The 23,832-nt window shown below is 44.9% G+C and overlaps 1 protein-coding gene and 1 pseudogene across 1 annotated transcript in view; one reads left to right on the forward strand and one right to left on the reverse strand.

Moving 5' to 3' along the window:
• Positions 1 to 23,832, forward strand: part of LOC126249132 (GTPase-activating Rap/Ran-GAP domain-like protein 3) — a 334,020-nt gene that overhangs the window by 139,094 nt on the left and 171,094 nt on the right. Inside the window, exon 10 of the mRNA XM_049950784.1 lies at positions 22,410 to 22,508. Coding sequence (XP_049806741.1) covers positions 22,410 to 22,508 — 99 coding nt within the window. The remainder of the gene's footprint in view (positions 1 to 22,409; positions 22,509 to 23,832) is intronic.
• LOC126250197 (5S ribosomal RNA) lies at positions 16,483 to 16,600 on the reverse strand (annotated as a pseudogene).

Genomic DNA, 23,832 nt, shown 5'->3' on the forward strand with positions numbered 1-23,832 from the left:
AGATCTGGCGACCTCGCAGGCCGAGGTAGGGTTTGGCAAGCATGAACACAAGCAAGCTAGAATCGTTGCCATAATCTTGAGATCACACTTTGTGGCACACGGAGAGCCCGTGCTACAACCTACTGTGTTTGACCAGCCTCCAGTCGCCCTAGTATTCTAACCCTCATAACGTTACCAATATGTGTTCTTTGAGCCATTTTCAACACACAGTCACCATTAGCATGTCTGAAAACGTCTGCACACTTACTCGCTGCACCGTACTCTGACACGCACCAACACACCTCTGCGTATGTGGACTGCTGCCAGCACCACCGTGCGACGCCCGCAGGTCAGATGCACCGCATGGTCATACCCCGAGGTGATTTAAACCCGCAAACCGCCCAACAGAAAGTTGTTTCATCATGCATTATCCTTAATTTGTGAGCGTGAGTGTAGTTACAGCATCTGCTTGAAACCTTTCACAAGAATGGCTACTCAGACAAAAGAATAAGACGCACTGTCCAGCCATGAAGAAGAAGAAGAAGAAAGAAAGAAGAAGACAATCCATAGGAAGAAACTAAATGTCTGGCGTGTTTTCGTGCGCAGAGCCGCTTACAACCAAAATTGCCAGGATAATAGTACCATCTTCCGCTCAACGGTTAAAATGGAGAATATTCTTAGGTCATTTGAAGACCAACAGGCACCTGGTACCTACAGCATCAATTGCGAGTGTGGTAGGCGGGGCGTCGAGTTGGCGTAATTATGCATCTGGCAGCGCTGTTCAGAACTTGTGGGATGCACTCCTCTCGGCCAAACCTACAAGCCTGCAGTGGCAGACCACACCATAAACGAAGGACACGCTTTTGTTTTTGATTGTACACAGGTATTGTGCCGTGCCAAAGGGCTCTGGAATTTGGTCATAAGAGAGGTAGTGGAAATAAGAATACACAACAATCTTGTCAACCGGGACAGCGGCTTCCAACTGAGCTCCACGTGGGATATGGCATTAGAAAAAATGCCTCGGGAAAGCTCTGATGTGAAATCAGTTGGAGGCAGCGGGCGGAACAGACAGGCAGCACCAGGACTCGACCCCTGGACACTCCTTCGCCCCCACCACCGTCCACGGTATCCCTTCCGGAGGCACGTGATTGGCCGAGCCGTTCGGCCCTCGGCAGAGCAGTTTGCGATCCAGTGAATATAAAGGAACGAATTCATCATAAACCCACTACTTCGTCTGAAGATCACGAGCAGGTAACCCACAGAAACGTTGCGTCATCTCGTCTGATGATCGGAGAAGATTTCATCAACGAAATTCGACGAGAAAGTATGCATTCCCATCTATCGCGATACGTACTCAGGATGCTCACCGTAACATAGAAGCTAATCCTGTTACTGAGGAATATGTGCTCTGATCATATCAGCGTTGTCTCCATGCATGTTTGGAGATGAGTAGCTCGCACTTTGAGCACATCAAGAAGCTATAGCCGGCCGCGGTGGCCGAGCGGTTCTAGGCGCTTCAGTCCGGAACCGCGCGACTGCTACGGTCGCAGGCTCGAATCCTGTCTGGGGCATGGATGTGTGTGATGTCCTTAGGTTAGTTAGGTTTAAGTAGTTCCAAGTTCTAGGGGACTGATGACCTCAGATGTTAAGTCCCATAGTGCTCAGAGCCATTTGAACCATTTTTGAAAGAAGCTATAAATTCGTTGCTTTCGAAAATGTAAAAAATTTAAACATTAATATTATAAACCGGTCTTAGTCTAAATTTTCCACCACACACTCCCACTATTTAACAAGCAATTAGTTACCAGATTAGGAACATGTCAGTTCATACGACACACAGTCAGACCGTATGCAGTAACTAATATCCAGATAATAATACACTACTGGAAATGGAAAAAAGAACACATTGACACCGGTGTGTCAGACCCACCATACTTGCTCCGGACACTGCGAGAGGGCTGTACAAGCAATGATCACACGCACGGCACAGCGGACACACCAGAAACCGCGGTGTTGGCCGTCGAATGGCGCTAGCTGCGCAGCATTTGTGCACCGCCGCCGTCAGTGTCAGCCAGTTTGCCGTGGCATACGGAGCTCCATCGCAGTCTTTAACACTGGTAGCATGCCGCGACAGCGTGGACGTGAACCGTATGTGCAGTTGACGGACTTTGAGCGAGGGCCTATAGTGGGCATGCGGGAGGCCGGGTGGACGTACCGCCGAATTGCTCAACACGTGGGGCGTGAGGTCTCCACAGTACATCGATGTTGTCGCCAGTGGTCGGCGGAAGGTGCACGTGCCCGTCGACCTGGGACCGGACCGCAGCGACGCACGGATGCACGCCAAGACCGTAGGATCCTACGCAGTGCCGTAGGGGACCGCACCGCCACTTCCCAGCAAATTAGGGACACTGTTGCTCCTGGGGTATCGGCGAGGACCATTCGCAACCGTCTCCATGAAGCTGGACTACGGTCCCGCACACCGTTAGGCCGTCTTCCGCTCACGCCCCAACATCGTGCAGCCCGCCTCCAGTGGTGTCGCGACAGGCGTGAATGGAGGGACGAATGGAGACGTGTCGTCTTCAGCGATGAGAGTCGCTTCTGCCTTGGTGCCAATGATGGTCGTATGCGTGTTTGGCGCCGTGCAGGTGAGCGCCACAATCAGGACTGCATACGACCGAGGCACACAGGGCCAACACCCGGCATCATGGTGTGGGGAGCGATCTCCTACACTGGCCGTACACCACTGGTGATCGTCGAGGGGACACTGAATAGTGCACGGTTCATCCAAACCGTCATCGAACCCATCGTTCTACCATTCCTAGACCGGCAAGGTAACTTGCTGTTCCAACAGGACAATGCACGTCCGCATGTATCCCGTGCCACCCAACGTGCTCTAGAAGGTGTAAGTCAACTACCCTGGCCAGCAAGATCTCCGGATCTGTCCCCCATTGAGCATGTTTGGGACTGGATGAAGCGTCGTCTCACGCGGTCTGCACGTCCAGCACGAACGCTGGTCCAACTGAGGCGCCAGGTGGAAATGGCATGGCAAGCCGTTCCACAGGACTACATCCAGCATCTCTACGATCGTCTCCATGGGAGAATAGCAGCCTGCATTGCTGCGAAAGGTGGATATACACTGTACTAGTGCCGACATTGTGCATGCTCTGTTGCCTGTGTCTATGTGCCTGTGGTTCTGTCAGTGTGATCATGTGATGTATCTGACCCCAGGAATGTGTCAATAAAGTTTCCCCTTCCTGGGACAATGAATTCACGGTGTTCTTATTTCAATTTGCAGGAGTGTATATCTGGTTATCACCTATAGACTGTAATTTCTTAATTAAGAGTGAGGATTATCGCTTACTGCGAAGACGACCCTCTTTATCTGATTTGCATGCTTCTTACTAACTTCTCGTGTAAATATTCTCCAAGGCCAGAATTACAAAGTTCTAAGAAATTTCAGGGTGTGCGCCCCATAATGCCAGAAAGAGTGCAGGCTCCGTAAGGCCTAAGTGCCAGTCTGCTGACCCTCTTTGTCCTAAAACTGTTTTCTGCAGATAACGGGAGGTTACAAAACCTCTCAGACAACCAATAGCAGACTAAGAAACCATGCTTACATATACAACAAAATGAAGCAGCTAGAATGAATGCCCTTTCAAACGAGGATATGTGGGGTTGATGTCTTCGAGCATCCCTGTGCACGTTTGAGGATGTCAAATTAAACACCTTTCAGCTATCAGTTTTCAACCTTATTTTATTAGGCAATCAGTTTCGGCTCTATGTTACGCCATCTTCAGGCCTCTGACCGACATGTAGGAATAATCTACCTCTCTTGTGATCGAAGCAGGGCCAGCAATACTTGTATTAGTATATATCTACTTGCTACAGTGACCACTTCAAACATCACCCGCCGACCTATCGCTCGTAAGAGTTTGGCGCAGACCCCACGAAGCCACAGGCCCAAGTTGCCAATAAAAGGCACTGTGCAAGGTGGTAGTGGCTCCTTAATGCTGTGGGCTGTGTTTACGTGGGATGGACGGGGTCCTCTGGTCAATCTGAGCCTGTCATTGTCAGGAAATATTTACGTTCGTCTGCTTGGAGACCATTTGCAGCCATTCATGGACTTAATGTTCCCAAACATGTCACCGCGCCTCAATTGTTCGCGACTGGTTTGGAGAACATTCTGGAAATTCGAGCAAATGATTTGGCTACCCAAATCGCCCAACATGTATCCCGTCCAACATTTATTGGAAATAATGGAGAGGTCAGTTCGTGCACAGAACCGTGCACCGGCAAATTTCGCAGTTATGGACGACTATAGAGGCAGTGCGGTTCAGTATTTCTGCAGGGGATTTCCAACAACTTGTTGAGTCCATGCCACGTCGAGTTGTTGCACTACACCAGGCAAAAAGAGGTCCGACACGATATTAGAAGGTATCCCTTGACGTTCGTCATCGCAATATACAGTGGTGGAAATATTTATTGCATCACCTCTTACAATTAGCTATTTTTGTTACAATCATTGAATAACTGAGCTAAATTTGCCGGATTTCTCTTGATTTCTATTTTTGTGGATAGACACAACAATTTTTGTCAATTTGTTTTTATTCTTAATTTTTGTATCTATAAAAATGTTCCTTTTTTATAATTTAAAACTCTCTTGAAAAATGAGTGTAAGTGGATATGTCAGCTATTCTGAAATACGAATACTAATATTGAAAGAAACACTGCATATTAATGTTGTAACATAACACTGATGGATTTTAGTGTTTGTATTGCCTCATATGAACACGCTGTTGCATTTAATACTTTGTTGTTCCACCACGCACCTTAATGACCGTTTGGCATCTTGAAGGCATTGAAAGACTCGACTTTTTAATGTACTCCTCACTCAGTTCATGAAATCACACACGCACAAGGGTCTCCAACAGCTCCTGTTTATTCCGTGGCTTCTTTTTGGTGATAGCATTTCCCATAACCTTCCAACGGTTCTCAATAGAACTGAGATCAGGGCTGTTTCCATCCCACTCTGATACTCGAACCGCATTTTGTCGAAGAAAAGATTTTACCCGAAATGTAGGAGTACTTGATAATTAACCAAGAAAGTAATCCGCTTCGTGTTTGGTGCAAATATTAGTCATAGGAATCACCTTCAAAGCTCTACGGAAAGGAGCGGAGTCATCCTGAAAAATAGAATTGGAAACATCTCCAAACTGGTCTCTAATGGTTGGCATAAGCTTCCTTTCAAGAATGCTAATGTAGGCATCTGCGTTGACAGTGCCATTGAGGAAGTCCAGTCGACCTACTCCGTGACTGGAAATGCACCCCCAGACCATCTGCCCTTGTGGGTGTTTGACTATATGTGTTACTCATGATGGCAAAAATTCTTCACCTATTCTTCGACGCACGAACACCTTTCCATGTGAGCCATGCAGATCAAATTTCGACTCCTCTGGTAAGATTACTTTGTTCCACATCTCTGGTGTCCATTTCGCATGTGCCTTTGCCCATTGTAGTCGCTGTTGTCGCATTATCTTGGTCAATAAAGTCTTCTTTCTAGGACGACGGGCTGAGACTCCAGCCTCCAGTAGTCTATTTCTTACAGTTCTACTGGTTACTGAGATGTTGCACATTTCTTCCCAGTCTCGCTTTAGTTCAGTTGATGACAGGCGACGATCGCTGAGCGAAAGCCCTTTCAATACCCTGACCTGTTTGGCAGTAGTCGCCCTTTTCCGACCTCTTCCTTTCTGAAGACCAGCATTTCCTTTATCCCTGTATTTTTCCAGTAACCTCGAAATCGTAGACTGATTAAATGCTGTCTTAGAGGCTATCTCTCTGGTGCTGAGACCAACAGATGAATAAGCAAATATAGCAGCTTTCTTTTCTGGCGTTAATTCAACTGACCTGCCCATTTCTCACTGCAAAGTCTCAACTCAAAATGGTAGTATAAACATCGGTTTCATTGTAAAACCAAACAACAACAAAGAGCTGTGTATTGGTGGAAAACATGCGTGAAGAAGTCAGATTATTAAGGCAATAATAGGTCAACAAACTCTAGCAACAGTGGGACTGGTATAACCTGAAGCAAACTGCTGCTAAAGACAAAAAGACGAAGTAATTCATGGTGATGCAATAAATACTTCCACTACTGTATTTCCTAGATCAAGGTGACAATTTACGTTATTGTATACATATACCAACATAAACAAAAGAAAATATCTTCAACATTAATGCATTCTCTACGCGAGCCAAGAAATTTTGTCTTTATCCTCGTAGGCGGCCCGAAACATTTGGGAGATTTATCTGTAGTGTCGCCGGGGATGTAAGGCGGCCGCTTTGGCTGCCTCGAGAGCTCTGGCACTCCCCCGAGAGGCGCAGCCCTGTTGTCGCACGGCCACTCAAGTTGCCGCAGGGCACGCTGCGCACGGACTGCTCTCTCCACATTCAAGGGCGCAACAGACGTTGCTTCTCGCCTGCACATTTAGCTGCAGCCTCCGAGGTCGCTTCTCTCACTCAGGAACCATTCCAGTACTTGTCACAATCAGTAACTGCGTGGCATTTCTGAAACGTAGTCTGGTTACATTTTAAGCTTCACTTCCATTACCATAAGCAGTTTTTAGAAGTTGAAATTTTCACTCGTGAGCTATGGAGTCACACTACAGTATACTGACATCCTATTATATCAAAGTTTCTTCAGAATAATTCAGAAAATAAATATACATCGTGGAAAGTACGTAACTGCTTGAAGAAAGTATGTTTCAAACATGTCTACAGACATATTTATACAGGGTGGTCCATTGATCGTGACCGGGCCAAATATCTCACGAAATAAGCGTCAAACGAAAAAATTATAAAGAACGAAACTTGTCTAGCTTGAAGGGGGAAACCAGATGGCGCTATGGTTGGCCCGCTAGATGGCGCTGCCATAGGTTAAACAGATATAAACTGCGTATTTTTAAATAGGAACCCCCATTTTTATTACATATTCGCGTAGTATGTAAAGAAATATGAATGTTTTAGTTGGACCACTTTTTTCGCTTTGTGATAGATGGTGCTGTAATAGTCACAAACGTATGGCTCACAATTTTAGACGAACAGTTGATAACAGGTAGGTTTTTTAAATTAAAATACAGAACGTAGGTACGTTTGAACATTTTATTTCGGTTGTTCCAATGTGATACATGTACCTTTCTGAACGTCTCATTTCTGAGAACGCATGCTGTTACAGCACGATTACCTGTAGATACCACATTAATGCAATAAATGCTCAAAATGATGTCCGTCAACCTCAATGCATTTGGCAATACGTGTAACAACATTACTCTCAACAGCGAGTAGTTCGCCTTCCGTAATGTTCGCACATGCATTGACAATGCACTGGCGCATGTTGTCAGGCGTTGTCGGTGGATCACGATCGCAAATATCCTTCAACTTTTCCCACAGAAATAAATCCGGGGACGTCAGATCCGGTGAACGTGCGGGCCATGGTACGGTGCTTCGACGACCAATCCACCTGTCATGAAATATGCTTTTCATCACCGCTTCAACCGCACGCGAGCTATGTGCCGGACATCCATCACGTTGGAAGTACATCGCCATTCTGTCATGCAGTGAAACATCTTGTAGTAATACCGGTAGAATATTACGTAGGAAATCAGCATACATTGCACCATTTAGATTGCCATCGATAAAATGGGGGCCTTTTATCCTTCCTCCCATATTCCGCACCATACATTAACCCGCCGAGGTTGTTCCACTTGTCGCAGCCATCATGGATTTTCCGTTGCCCAATAGTGCATATTATGCCGGTTTACGTTACCGCTGTTGGTGAATGACGCTTCGTCGCTAAAAATAGAAAGCGTGCAAAAAATCTGTCATCGTTCCGTAATTTCTCTTGTGCCCAGTGGCAGAACTGTACACGACGTTCAAAGTTGTCGCCATGCGATTCCTGGTGGAAAGAAATATGGTACGGGTGCAATCGATTTTGATGTAGCATTCTCAACACCGACGTTTCTGAGATTCCCAGTTCTCGCACAATTTGTCTGCTACTGATATGCGGATTAGCCGCGACAGCAGCTAAAACACCTATTTGGATATCATCATTTGTTGCAGGTCGTGGTTGACGTTTCACATGTGGCTGAACACTTGCTGTTTCCTTAAATAACGTAACTATTCGGCGAACGGTCCGGACACTTGGATGACGTCGTCCAGGATACCGAGCAGGCACACGCAGGCATACATGGCACACGCCCGTTGGACATTTTGATCAGAATAACCATACATTAACACGATATCGACCTTTTCCGCAATTGGTAAACGGTCCATTTTAACATGGGTAATGTATCACGAAGCAAATACCGTCCGCACTGGAGGAATGTTTTACGTGATACCACGTACTTATACGTTTGTGACTATTACAGCGCCATCTATCACAAAGCTAAAAAAGTGGTCCAACTAAAAGATTCATATTTATTTACGTACTACACGAATATGTAATAAAAAATGGGGGTTCCTATTTAAAAGACGCAGTTGATATCCGTTTGACCTATGGCAGCGCCATCTAGCGGGCCAACCATAGCGCCATCTGGTTTCCCCCTTCACGCTAGACGAGTTTCGTTCTTTGTAGTTTTTTCGTTTGACGCTTATTTCGTGAGATATTTGGCCCGGTCACTATCACTGGACCACCCTGTATAAACGCACATACACTCCGCAAGCCACTGAACTGTGAATGGGGGAGGGTACATGGTCTTCATATTAGCGTTTATCTGAGCTGTTTCATTCGTACACACTGTGCAGACACATGAATGTGACCATCTTTCAAAAACCTGAATAACCACCTTTTGCAGCGCGGACCGCTGCGAGACGTGTAGGAAGAGAGTCAGTGTGGTTCTAGAAGGTACCGACAGAGAACAAAGTAAGAGCACATGGACTATCAGACCAATTGTGTGATTGGATTGAAGAGTTCCTAGATAACAGAACGCAGCATGTCATTCTCAATGGAGAGAAGTCTTCCGAAGTAAGAGTGATTTCAGGTGTGCCGCAGGGGAGTGTCATAGGACCGTTGCTATTCACAATATACATAAATGACCTGGTGGATGACATAGGAAGTTCACTGAGGCTTTTTGCAGATGATGCTGTGGTGTATCGAGAGGTTGTAACAATGGAAAATTGTACTGAAATGCAGGAGGATCTGCAGCGAATTGACGCATGGTGCAGGGAATGGCAATTGAATCTCAATGTAGACAAGTGTAATGTGCTGCGAATAGATAGAAAGAAAGATCCCTTATCATTTAGCTACAATATAGCAGGTCAGCAAATGGAAGCAGTTAATTCATAAATTATCTGGGAGTACGCATTAGGAGTGATTTAAAATGGAATGATCATATAACGTTGATTGTCGGTAAAGCAGATGCCAGACTGAGATTCATCGGAAGAATCCTAAGGAAATGCAATCCGAAAACAAAGGAAGTAGGTTATAGTACGCTTGTTCGCCCACTGCTTGAATACTGCTCAGCGGTGTGGGATCCGTACCAGATAGGGTTGATAGAAGAGATAGAGAAGATCCAACGGAGAGCAGCGCGCTTCGTTACAGGATCATTTAGTAATCGCGAAAGCGTTACGGAGATGACAGATAAACTCCAGTGAAAGACTCTGCAGGAGAGACGCTTAGTTGCTCGGTACGGGCTTTTGTTGAAGTTTCGAGAACATGTCTTCACCGAGGAGTCAAGCAGTATATTGCTCCCTCCTACGTATATCTCGCGAAGAGACCATGAGGATGAAATCAGAGAGATTAGAGCCCACACAGAGGCATACCGACAATCCTTCTTTCCACGAACAATACGAGACTGGAATAGAAGGGAGAACCGATAGAGGTACTCAAGCTACCCTCCGCCACGCGAGTGGCTTGCGGAGTATGGATGTAGATGTAGATGTAGATGTGGAACCATCCTGACTCCAGTTGCGCAAGGCTTCTTGGTTGAGGATCCATCTCGCAAACAGTCCGAGCGAGGCGATGCCACAGATCCTCCATTGGGTTCAAATCTTGCGAGTTTGGTGGCCAGTAGGTACGGCAAACTCATCGTGGTGCTCGTCGAACCACGCAAGTACACTGCGAGCTGTGTGTCATATTATATTGTCCTCTTGGTAGATGCTTTGAAACAACTGCATGTGGGGGTGCACACGTTCCCCAATGGTAGGTGTTTAGTTGTGTTGATCTGTTGTGCCTTCCAGAAGGACGAACACTTTCCCCATGTCTTAACACTCCTTCCAATGGTCTGGACCCTTCCAACGATTGTCGCAGGGTGTTTGCTTTCAGACAGCTCACGTCGTACACGCCAACGGCCACCAGTCCGATGGAGTGTAAAAAGTGACTCATCTGAAAAACCCACCTGTCGCCACTCTGTGGACATCCAGTTACGATACTGACGTGCAAATTCCAGCCTTCGTTACCGATGAACAGCAGTCAGGAAGGTTGCACGAAACAGGTGCCTGCTGCGGAGGTCCATACGCAGCTCTGTTTGCTGAACAATCGTTGAGGAGACACTATTGGTATCCCCTTGGTTCATCTCGGCGGTCAGTTGCTCAAGAAATGCACGTCTATTCGCCTTAGACATCTCCTCAGCCGCCGTCCACCCCTGTCATCTGTGACCCAAGGTGCACTGCAGTTGCCTCGGCACCGGTTTTGGATGGCACAGTTTTTCCATTCACGGTACGAGGGTCACCCAGAAAGAAATGCACCGCATTTTTTTTCTCAGCCGCAAACAATGCTACGAATTCGAAACACTACGTGTGTATTACTTGAAGTCTCCTGAGTGAGAGCGCCAAGTTTCCGTCAGATGTTCGGATTTATGTGAATTCCTAGGGGACCAAACTGCTGAGGTCATCGGTCCCTAGACTTACATACTACTTAAACTAACTTATGCTGAGGACAACACACACCCATACCCGAGGGGCCGCGCAATCCGTGGCAAGGTGCCTAAACTGCGTGGCCACTCCGTGCGGCAGTTTCCGTCACTTCCGACAGATAGCGTAGCTGCAGGACAGTTTCAAAATGACGTCTGTAGGTGATGTACGTTACAAGCAACGTGCCGTCATTGAAATTCTACATCTACGTGATTACTCTGCTGTTCACAATAAAGGGCCTGGCAGAGGATTCAATGAACCACCTTCAAGCTGTCTCTCTACCGTTCCACTCTCGAACGGCACACGGGAAAAACGAGCACTTAAATTTTTCTGTGCGAGCCCTGATTTCTCTTATTTTATCGTCATGATCATTTCTCCCTATGTAGGTGGGCGCCAACAGAATGTTTTCGCAATCGGAGGAGAAACTGGTGATTGAAATTTCTTGAGAAGATCCCGTCGCAACGAAAAACGCCTTTGTTTTAATGATTGCCACTCCAATTCACGTATCATGTCTGTGACACTATCTCCCCCATTTCGCGATAATACAAAACGAGCTGCCCTTCTTTGTACTTTCTCGATGTCATCCGTCAGTCCCACCTGATGCGGATCCCACATTGCACAGCAATACTCCAGAATAGGGCGGACAAGCGTGGTGTAAGCAGTCTCTTTAGTAGACCTGTTGCACCTTCTAAGTGTTCTACCAATGAATCGCAGTCTTTGGTTTGCTCTACCCACAACATTATCTACGTGATCGTTCCAATTTAGGTTATTTGTAATTCTAATCCGTAAGTATGTACTTGAGTTTACAGCATTCAGATTTGTGTGACTTATCGCGTAATCGAAATTTAGCTGATTTCTTTTAGTACTCGTGTGAATAATTCACACTTTTCCTTATTCAGGGTCAATTGCCACTTTTCGCACCATACAGATATCTTATCTAAATCATTTTGCAAGTCGTTCTGATCATCTGATGACTTCACAAGACGGTAAATGACAGCATCATCTGCAAACAGTCTAAGACGGCTACTCAGATTGTCTCCTATGTCGTTAATATACACTGCTGGCCACCGTAAATGCAACACCCTGAAGGAAGCATCCGAATCAAGTGAAATTTACACCATGAGTTTGCAGCGATGAGATATGCAACTGATTAGAATTTCAGCGCAGACGCACATCACGCGCGCCTGTGGCGCCACCTCATATCGCCATTTAAGGCTTGGCGATTTCGACGAGTGTACGTTCGGCACGTGTGTTTACCTTGTGGTTGTTTCACAAGACGATCAGTTATGCCTCGTAGACAACAGCGAACATCTTTTGATCAAGTATCCGAGTTCGACAGAGGAAGGATAGTGGCTTACCGAGATTGTGGATTATCATACAGAGAAATCGCTAGTCGTGTTGGACGAAACCAAATTGTAATGCGGATATGTGACCGTTGGATGCAGGAGGGTACGACGGACCGACGTGGTCGATCGCATTCACCTCGGTGCACCACTGCACGTGCTGATAGGCAAATTGTGCGCATGGCAGTGACGGATCGCTCAGTAACATCCCGAACCATAGCATAGCACATTGCGTCTGTAACGCATCATCCAGCGTCTGCGCGTACCATTCGACGCCGTTTACAGCAGAGTGGTCTGTCCGCAAGACGTCCATTGCTTCGTCTACCATTGACGCAGAACCACAGACGTCTCCGTCGCCAATGGTGTGATGACAGACGGATGTGGACTGCAGAATGGAATGACGTTGTCTTTACTGACGAGGCACGCTTCTGTCTGCAGCACCACGATGGTCGGATTCGAGTGTGGAGACACCGTGGAGAGAGGATGCTGGACAGCTGCATTATGCACCGCCACACTCGTCTTGCACCGGGTATTATGGTATGGGGCGGTATTGGATATTACTCTCGCACACCTCTAGTACGCATTGCCGGTACTTTAAATAGCCGGCGCTACATATCCGAGGTGCTGGAGCCAGTTGTCCTTCCTTACCTTCAGGGCTCGGCCACAGCCATATTTCAACAGGATAATGCGCGACCACACGTGGCACGCATTGTCCAAAGGTTCTTCGTCAATAACCATATTGAATTGCTTCCCTGGCCGGCTCGCTCTCCGGATCTTTCGCCTATAGAAAACATGTGGTCCATGGTTGCTCAACGAGTGACCCAGATTACATCCCCAGCTGCCACACCAGATGATCTTTGGCAACGTGTGGAAGCTGCTTGGGCTGCTGTACCCCAGGAACACATCCAACGTCTCTTTGACTCAATGCCGAGACGTGTGGCAGCGGTGATCTCCAACAATGGCGGCTACTCTGGCTACTGATTCTGGCAGGAACCACATGTCACAGACGTCTGTAAACGTAATCATTTGATACTTGGTCAACATGTTATCTACAAAATAAATTTTGTTGTGCTACCTCTTGTCTTTCTTGGTGTTGCATTTACGGTGGCCAGCAGTGTAGATCAGGAACAATAGAGGGCCTATAACACTTCCTCTGGGAACTGCAGAGAAAGAAAGTGGAGGAATATTCACAAACGTTTGCGCAAAGTCTATGGAGCATCTGTTGTCGACAGAAGTACAGTTAGTCTCTGGGCACGGAAGGTGAGGTCTTCAGAAGGCGGTTCGGCGGAGCTCCATTATTTGCAGCGGTCGAGGAGAACATCCACGGCTGTCACAACTGACATGTTGCACCGAGCTGATGTTGTTATTCGCGAATTTGGGCCGTTAAAGGATGTCATTCGTGGAAGGCATTTTGAGGACGATGAGGAGGTGATTCACGCAGTGAAACACTGGCTCCGCCACCAGGACAAGGATTGGCACTGACAGGACACACACGCCCTTGTTTCGCGTTGGAGAAAGGCCATTCTCTCGTGTCTGCAATTCTCATTATGTTCAATAAAGAACTGTTGAAAAAAATTCGGTGCATTATCTTCTGGGCAGCCATCGTATATTTTAACCACAGCAGCACGCGAACATTTCACAAACTTAGCCGTTTCGGAAATGCTTCCATGTTTGGCCCAATACAGACGTCAGACAAATCGCTTCGTTTCCGCATTACGATTACGACAGCACTGTTTTCCGTGTCCCCGCGACACGCTTTATATACCCACCACTGCTAATGCTGCCACTTGCCGTCTGGGAGTGGTTATTGCACTTTGACGGTGGAACATAGGTGGTGGTCGCGTTACGACATTGACGGCACTGTTTTCCGTGTCTCACCGACACGCGTTATACACCCAACACTGCTAGTGGTGCCACCTGACATCTGTGAGTAATTATCGCACGTTGACACTGAACATAGGACACAATAATGTAACTGGAATGTGCATACGGCGCGGAAAAATGGTTCTCAAAGTTTACCTAGCAGGATTTTGTGAGAACTTTATCGCTTTTCGTCGAAGATCCCCATTTAAGTTTTCCAAGGAATCTGTTGCATTTTCATATGGACTATACAGGCATATTACGATCCTAGCAGCCTGCCTCTGAATTCGTTCGATGCCAGTTGTCAAGGACTTCTTTCTTTTCCCTTTCGTGTTTCCTGTCTGGTGCGATGTCCGCTTTTTTTGGGTTTTGGGAAATATTATTTCATGAATTTAACTTTGTGGCCAGATGCTCTTCGTGACGCCATTTTCGTCAAAGTAACCTAAGGGAGAGAAGTCGTTTGCACCGACTGTCTGTGAATCTTGTAAACTTTGCTCCATACGGCATTGTATTTAAACAGACTGTATCACATTCTCTGAGGTGGATGATGGATTCCACCGCAGCCTTTGCGTAAACGAACATGGGAAACCGCTTAAAAAATGCACACAGGTCGGCCAGTGCAACAGCCCCTGCTCGTAAATCCGCCGCCTCGATTGTATCTGGATGTGGGCCAGCTCACGCTGTACAAGCATGTCGCTTGATGAGGTATCCAAACGTTGAGATAAGGTTAACTTGAGCTAATTACATCGAACAAGCGACCCAGAAGACAAAATGTACGTAGTTTTTTTATGTAGAATCTGATTCTCCAATAAAAATGGGGGTTCCCATTTGAAATTTTAAAGTTGCCTCCCGCCCCACCCCCAGGGCGGGCTAATTTTAGCTCCAGCAGATGTCCCCCTCGAAAATAATCATCATTGGATTCAACACATTTTTTCGTGTGAAGCTTATTTTTCGAGATATTCTGGTTTGTCAACTTAAAATTTACACCCTGTAGAGGCAACATTGCGATAGTGGTAAATACACAAAAGACGAATCAATGATAAACTTGCTAAGGCAGTAGCCTGAAGGCAAAATGGCCATGGGCAAATGAAAGAACTTCCCAGGTGCTGAATGCAGTTTGTGGAACAACAGGCAGTAGTGATCGGTAAGCCTGTACATAACGGAACGGCTGTCAGCTACAAAGAGGTAACGCGCCGTGTGGAGCCAGGATTACGAGTTTCGGCCAACGAGCTACCGCGGTGGCGTTATGCTATGCAGCCCCACGCAGGTATCGACCAACCGGCGTCCGTCCAGCAACGACTCATTGTGGTTGCACGCTTTACGGCTGTTTACCCTTTCGCAGAAGTAACCAGGGGCCCTCTGACTACGCAAGCCGGCTGTACAATGGCCCGCTGCTTCACGTTGGGTACGAGCTACTACTAGCTTCTCACATTAAATGGCTCCAGATTAGCCACGCAACTGACGAGATGTTAAATTCGTAATTTTGTTTTGGGTGTGACCACTTGTATCACTACCAATTAACAGAAATTTTAAGTTGTACTGGAACACGTTAGGAATTAAACACAAGATTTTACTTTTATTCCTTTACCCCACTGATCATTGTCTGAGATGGAGCAGATAATTATCTAACTAACTGTTGCCTGATTCCATATTTACTGTGTGTTTCACCTTTCAAACATAAGCAAGCGCGAATTGCGCCTTGACATAAGTATGTGAACCTCTATGTAAATTGTCCATCTGTCCTTTATTACCACTACCAGTTTCGATTAATAACCATAATTTCAGCATAAAAGTTAATACGTATCACGTCATGTCACACCTATATGGCATATATTAACACAGTCCCACCAGGACTGCTGAAAATCAAAAGAACAAACAGATATTTAATACACAAGACATTAAAAGTCAGAGGTAAAAGTACAGTTGTAACTTGAAAATTAGTGTACGGTTCCCAAACGAAATATTGGATGAATACTTCAGATTTCTTTTCTGTTACCAGTATCAGTCACCGCAACAGCGTAACATTTAATTTCAAACAGCGATATTTGCCTCTTTTCCCGTGATAATTTCCTCACCATTTCTTGCATAATGAATTCAGTACTGACGAAATCTTTCATAAGAAAGTGAAATACCAATGGGTCCCTGTGCTCAGTACCGTAAAACATTGTGTCTTATGCATCTGTTATTTACTACCAAAAAAGGCACTCCGTCTTCAGGCCACGAGTGGCCAACCGGGACCATCCGACCGTCGTGTCATCCTCGGTGGAGGATGCGTATAGGAGGGGCGTGGGGTCAGCACACCGCTCTCCAGGTCGTAAGATGGTGTTCTTGACCGAAGCCGCTAATATTCGGTCGAGTAGCTCCTCAATTGGCATCATGAGGCTGAGTGCACCCCGAAAAATGGCAACAGCGCAGGGCGGCCTAGATGGTCACCCATCCAAGTGCCGACCACGCCCGACAGCGTTTAACTTCGGTGATCTCACGGGAACCGGTGTAACCACTGCGGCAAGGCCGTTGCCGTTATTTACTATCAAAACTGTTTATATTGGGTGTTTTACTTATACAGAGGGTGGACAAAAATATGGAAAGACCGCGAGAAATGCTGACTGGAAAATAAATGCAGATGCTAACCGAGCCTGCAGGTTGCGCTGTTGCATTTGACCACAAGCGATACCTGTACAATGTCCTCAATATGCCGCAAGTTTCAGTAGTTGTTATAACGGTTTTCTGCGTAGTTGTGAATGCATTGTGTCAGAGGTTCCTGAATTCGAACGTGGCCACATTATTGGTGTTCGTATGCTGGGAGCTTCTGTTACCAAGGTAGCCGAAGTGTTTTATGTTTTAAGAGGAACTATGTCGAAGATTTTTGTCGCATACAGAGCAAGCGGAAAAACATCATCCGCTACGTCCCAACGTGGACGAAAGTGAGTGTTGAGTGATCGTGGCGGACGGTCTTTGAAGAGGATAGTGGCGAAAAATAAGGGACGACAACTTCAAAAGTCACTGCAGAACTGAGTATCGCAGTCGCGAACCCTGTCAGCACCAAAACAACACGAAGGGAGCTCCATTAGGTGTGAACTGCATAGCGAGCTGGAATTCCGAAATCACTTATCATTGATACAAATGGCCGTAACAGGAAAATGTGATGCCGAAGCCATAAAACTTGAACTGTGCAGCAGTGGAAGGAAATCAGTTGGTCGAATGAGTTTTGTTGCACACTGTTTTCAGCTTCTGGCCGAGTTTACGTCCCAAGAGTGAAATATGGGTGGGTCGGTTATGATTTGGGCAGCCATATTGTGGTATTCCATGGGCCCCATGGTTACTGTCCAAGGTCGCATTACTGCCGAAGATTGTGTGTCCATTTTGGTCGATCAGATCCATCCCGTTGTACAACGTTTGTTCTCCACTGCCGATACTGTGTACCAAGACGATAGGGCCCCTTTTCTCACAGCTCGCATCGTCCAGCAGTGGTTTTGTGAGCACGAAGGTGAACTATCTCATATCCCCTGATCACCAGTAACCAGGTCTCAATATCATTGAACGTTTGTGGCCTACGTTGGACTGTAGGATACGTGATCGCTATCCAGCTCCATCATCGTTATATGGACTTGTCACTATTTTGCACGAAGAGTGGTATAAGATTCCCTCCTTGAAAACCATTCGGGACCTGTGTTTATCCATTCCTGGACGACTGGAAGCTGTTTTGAACGCCGAATATTGTCCTACACCATATTAGCCATGGTAATGTGTTGTGTTTTTGGTGTTTCCTTTATCAAAAAAATGGTTCAAATGGCTCTGAGCACTATGGGACTCAACTGCTGAGGTCATTAGTCCCCCAGAACTTAGAACTAGTTAAACCTAACTAACCTAAGGACATCACAAACATCCATGCCCGAGGCAGGATTCGAACCTGCGACCGTAGCGGTCTTGCGGTTCCAGACTGCAGCGCCTTTAACCGCACGGCCACTTCGGCCGGTTTTCCTTTATCCACCTCCTATAACTATCTTTAACGTTACTGTACTCTCATAAAATCATTACCGACAGACAACAAATAGTTTATGAATTTTAATCCATCTGGTATTAAACTCCTTTACATTTTTTGTTGCGTACTGAGAACGTCTCACTCTTCACGAACTGTACTTCAAAATAAAGCACACTATGGTTCAGTGTTAGTAAACATATGTTGAAGCGTGCATATTCTTCATAGAAGCTAAGTTCTTTTATGTAGCGGTACAAAATAACATCCATGTATATATGATTACATCAAAGTGTAGCCCGCCCGGTTGGCCGTGCAGTCTAACGCACGGCTTTCCGGGCGGGAAGGAGCGCCTAGTCCCCCGGCACGAATCCGCCCGGCGGATTTGTGTCGAGGTCCGGTGAACCGGCCAGTCTGTGGATGGTTTTTAGGCGGTTTTCCATGTGCCTCGGCGAATGCGGGCTGGTTCCCCTTATTCCGCCTCAGTTACACTATGTCGGCGATTGCTGCGCAAACAAGTCCTCCACGTACGCGTACACCACCATTACTCTACCACGCAAACATAGGGGTTACACTCGTCTGGTATGAGACGTTCCCTGGGGGGTCCACCGGGGGCCGAACCGCACAATAACCCTGGGTTCGGTGTGGGGTGGCGGAGGAGTGAAGTGGACTGCGGTAGTCGTGGTGGGGTTGTGGACCACTGCGGCTGCGGCGGGGACGGAGCCTCTCCGTCGTTTCTAGGTCCCCGGTTAACATACAACATACGTACACCAAAGTGTAATTGTATTTATATTGTAAGTATAGGTGTGATACGATAAGACAGAAATGTTGGGCTAATAGAACATTTTAACAGCAGAATCACTAAATCGCTGCAAATATCAGCAAAGTTTATTCGCAGTCCAATACTTAAGGAGTTATAGACCAGTCGCTATATGACTTTCAAAAAAAAAAAAAAACAGATTCTGAAGATGTTGTTGTGAGTACTTCATTCAACAGCTATATCGCACCATACGGTGCATTAATATTGCATTGAAAGCATCCGTTAGTAACGATTCGTTGTATTAAACAATCACCTTGTTTCGTAATGCGTTAACGTGGAAACTTTCAACGTTTTTGTTCTCAATTCTCTAATAATATGGTGACGTTTATGCACTTAGTACATAGTATTAGCATCAATATTTGTAACTTTCCTCATATATTTGTACGCTAAAGTAATTTTTTAACATCGTTTGTCTTTTATAGTAATGTCAGGAACGAGTGCATTACAAACGGACCACAAGGGGCGAGGTGTCTTTTCATCTTCATTTACTTAATTACCTGCTAAGACGAGGCCACGGCACAACTAAATATTTTCAGACAAATTGTAGTGGAAGTTTTCTTTTCAGTCAGTAATTCCCTATCAAATTTAGTGTTCCACATTTCTCTACTGACCATTGCAGTTCGTTTGGTGCCAAAAGTGGCACTTGATCCTTAACAATAAACAGTGTGAGATCATCCACATGAGTACTAAAAAAAAATCCGTTAAATTTCGATTAGACGATAAATCACGAAAAAATTAAATGGTGAATTTCAACTAAATACCTAAGGACAATAGTTACGGACAACTTAAATTAGAACCATTACACTGAAAAATGTGGGAAGACGAACAAAAGACTGCGTTTTATTGGATAAACACTTCGAAGATGCAACAGATCTACTAAACAGATTGCATTCACTACGCTTGTCCGTCCTCTTCTGAAGCTTTACTGCACGGTATGGGATCCTTACGAGATAGGATTGACGGAGGACATCGAAAAATTTCAAAGGACGGCTGCTCGTTTTCTATTATCGTGGGTAGTGGAAAGTGTGCCATGGCTGTGAAAAGTGAGTCTGACTGCAAACATTAAAACAAAAACTTTTTCATTGAGGATAGATCTTTTCACGAAATTTCAATCACCAGTTTTCGTCTCAGAATGCGAAAATATTTTGTTGACTTCCACCTACGTATGGATAAATGGCTATGATAATAAAATAAGAGAAATGAAAACTCGCACGGAAAGATTTAGGTGTTTATTTTCCCACGTGGTATCCGAGAATAAAAAGGTCGAGAAGTAGTCTGAAAGTGTTTCCATGAAATCTCTGCCAAGCACTTAAGTGTGAATCGTAGAGTATCAATGTACACTGCGCAACGTAATTGAAGGGTCACTTTTGCAAAATCCCGCAGTTGTCTCCCATTGCGACGCAGAAATTCGAATTTCGACTCAAAGGTGTCGACAACCTTTCTCTCTAATGATGCGTCTAATGATGTCAGCCCCAGCCTCGGTGACGCTGCAGACAGCAAGATGTCGACACATGCGAAAAGACGACCAGAGCTCAGAAGTTTATGTGAGGGACCGTTCAAATCCATACGATTACAACTGAACGGCCGGCCGCTGTGGCCGAGCGATACTAGGCGCTTAAGTCCGGAACCGCGTGACTGCTACGGTCGCAGGTTTGCATCCTGCCTCGGGCATGGATGTGTGTGATGTCCTTAGGTTAGTTAGCTTTAAGTAGTTCTAAGTTCTAGGGGACTGATGACCTCAGATGTTAAGTCCCATAGTGCTCAGATCCATTTGAACCATTTGACAACTGAACGTGACCCGAAGCAGTAAAGGGTGTTTACGCTTTTTCAGCGTCCCTCTAAGGTCCCTGTAAGACTCACCAGTACGACAACACCCTTGGTGCCATCCATGCACCTTCGTCGAGCACTTTAAAAATGTACCTGTAGAGAGTCATTACTGCTAGGCACCGGAGTAACAGGCAGTTATTTCGACACCTCTGAGTTGAGTGGCGCTTCGTCAGTGAAATAATTCTGTTGCGGGATAATGCCTGTCCAAATTTTGTCAGCGATGTTTTTAATACGCTGCAGATGTTTCGCCTTGAAGCCGTTATACATCCTCCGTACAGTCACGATCTCTCTCCATATGATTTCCATATTTTTGGATCCATGAAGGAAGACACTGGTACCCGTCGATTTGCTTCGGACGAAGAGGTGCACACTTGGGTAGGATCGTGCTTCCGTAGTCAACCCCAAAATCGTTCCGTGATCGTCTTGTCTCACAGTGGGATAAATTTATTCACAGTTCCGGTAATTACTTTTAAAATAATAAACAGTTTACTTATTTTTCCGTGTGTCTCGTCTTCATTTAACTGCCACTTACATGAATTGTATGCTTTGGTTATGTGAAGATGTAACTGTTCTCACATGAGGATGGTCTGAGAAGATGTAAATGACTTTGTGAGAAAATAAAGAAAAGTCTGATGATCTTTGTGAGTATTATCGTGTTCTGCCAAATATGGATGGAAAATTCCATTAATATTATAAACACATTCCTTTAACTTTTCAGATTTCAGTTTCTCCGTTTCTAATCTTAAATATTACTGTAGCTGTATATTTTCTTTCCTGCTTTTTACCTCAAATAAGACGATAACATTTACTGTAAGATATTGTTTCCTTGATCTGGCTCAGTCGCAAGCTAGTTGGTCACTTCACTTTTCATGGATGTATCTAAACGTAATTCCTCAACATAGTGAAACCAATTCACGTTAAATCGAAAATTTCCTTAAAAACGATTATATTCTACCACATGTACAGTTCGCACACTCCATTCGTTGTTTAGCAATATTTAAAATACTATTGGCTGTTTACGGCGTGTGGATACAAGGATTGAGCCGAAATACGTAAATTATTATATTTTACTTCACAAATATATTCATACCAGGTGACATATTTTTAAGCTTATTTGTATTAATTTATAGAAACAAGTGCTTCACTGTACGTGCTACCTTCCTAGTTTACGGTCATCGTTGTAGGTCCAAAGCAGCCGCCTCAAGTAGCCAAATTCTGAATCTCACTTTTGCTCAATGCAATTAATTACTTTGTCAGATCGACGGAAGTTGATTGAAAATGCTTCATAAGAGAATGCGAGTAGCTTAAACCACTACCTTGTGATTAACTTAAAATGCTTCAGCTGAAAATCTTGTTAGAAACAAGTATAAAGTCTACGTATTCTCCAAGTCTCAATTAGCCTATTCTTTCCTCCACGGTCCAATTTAAGATATTGTTCACTGCTGCCTAAAAGTGGGGCTGGGCTCGAAATCAGGAAATAAGTTTTCTGACGCAAGTACCTAACATTGTGGAGAAATATTGGTAATTAAATCTGTTTAATGTTCACTAGAGAATTAAGACTTTGGAATTATGTAAAAGGAAATTTTGTGTTTGGCACAATAATAATTGTCTAAAATTATACATATTTTACGTTGCTTACTGCCTTTCATACAAGCGAAGTCCCTGCAGGAAACATGTATTTATTCATGACTTTCTCCTGTTCCAGAATTTGGAAGCGACGATTTCAACAGATTCATAAATCTTCTCGGAGACCAGGTTCGCCTCCGTGGATGGGACAGATATCGTGGTGGCCTGGATGTTAAAGGTGTGTTTTAAAATTAACATTACTTTGTAGAATAACTCAAACAGCTGTGATTTTCAAGAAAATTAGTAATAAACGTTTGGTTGTCGCCGGCCGCGACGGCCGAGCGGTTCTATGCACTTCAGTCAGGAACCGCGTGACTGCTACGGTCGCAGGTTCGAATCCTGCCTCGGGTATAGATGTATGTGATGTCCTTAGGTTAGTTAGGTTTAAGTAGTTCTAAGTTCTAGGGGACTGATGACCTCAGATGTTAAGTCTCATAGTGCTCAGAGCCATTTGAACCATTTTTTTTAGTTGTCACTCGTTCAAATGGTACAATCTATAATTACTTTCAAGCTGCATTTATGCCGGTAAGGCAGCTTAGATCTTTCACTTGACTGCTGCACTTGTTCATGTTCATCTAAGAGGACAACACTACTGGCTCTGAGAAGTGACTCAATAAATCAAGCAGACAACTAGAGAATAGACTTCAGAAAAAGCCGCTGTAATTCTCGTAGACATTAGTAGGAGTTTGTTAATCAGAGTAAAGGAATTGTATAACTTTCTAACTCAGTATTTAGAATGTATTCTAGGTAAAACAGAAATTATCACGTACCAATGAGATTAGGCTGATTCTAATAACCGTTGTATATTATACCAATGAGTTTACACACACTCTACAGCAGACATAGCCAGATAATCATCGAGATCCAAACAACGAAGAAATAGTAGAAATTGAGAGAAACAGCAGTCCTTTAACGGCATGAAAATATTATCTAGTGAAAGATCTACCACTGTGTGATGAAGTGGGTCCAATTATACAACTATATTCACAAGGCATGATGGACGTGCAACTGCTCGAAGTAAAATATACCGATTGGGCCGATGCTGGACGAGAAAAGAAGCAAGTGAACGTCCACAGAGAACTTCCTGTTACGTATAGTCAATGCAATACTTCTTGAGAACCTGTACATAAAAGTTCAATTGTTAAACTGAGTCAAACAGGAGATTGCTAATTTTCACACTAGCGAATATACATATTTCCTCATGAACATACATGTATGTGCAAAAATGCCAAACGTAAGTAGTAAAATATTTTGGATTACAACAGTGACAATAAAAAACCCAAAAATAAAGATAAACGTTGCCACGGAAATGGATTATCGACCTTTCCATAAATAACGCTATACTGTGACGAAACCATCCTTCCTGTTAATAAATTCTGTCTCCAATACGTTCGTTATCTAACTTAATACTACATGAAAATTTGTATAGAAGAGTTATTCTTAAGTTTGCTAGCCTGCCATTTGATAAAATTGTTGGTGATTGTTGCAGTTCGCTGTCATAT

Source organism: Schistocerca nitens, chromosome 3, assembly GCF_023898315.1.
Source record: "Schistocerca nitens isolate TAMUIC-IGC-003100 chromosome 3, iqSchNite1.1, whole genome shotgun sequence".
Taxonomy (NCBI): domain Eukaryota; kingdom Metazoa; phylum Arthropoda; class Insecta; order Orthoptera; family Acrididae; genus Schistocerca; species Schistocerca nitens.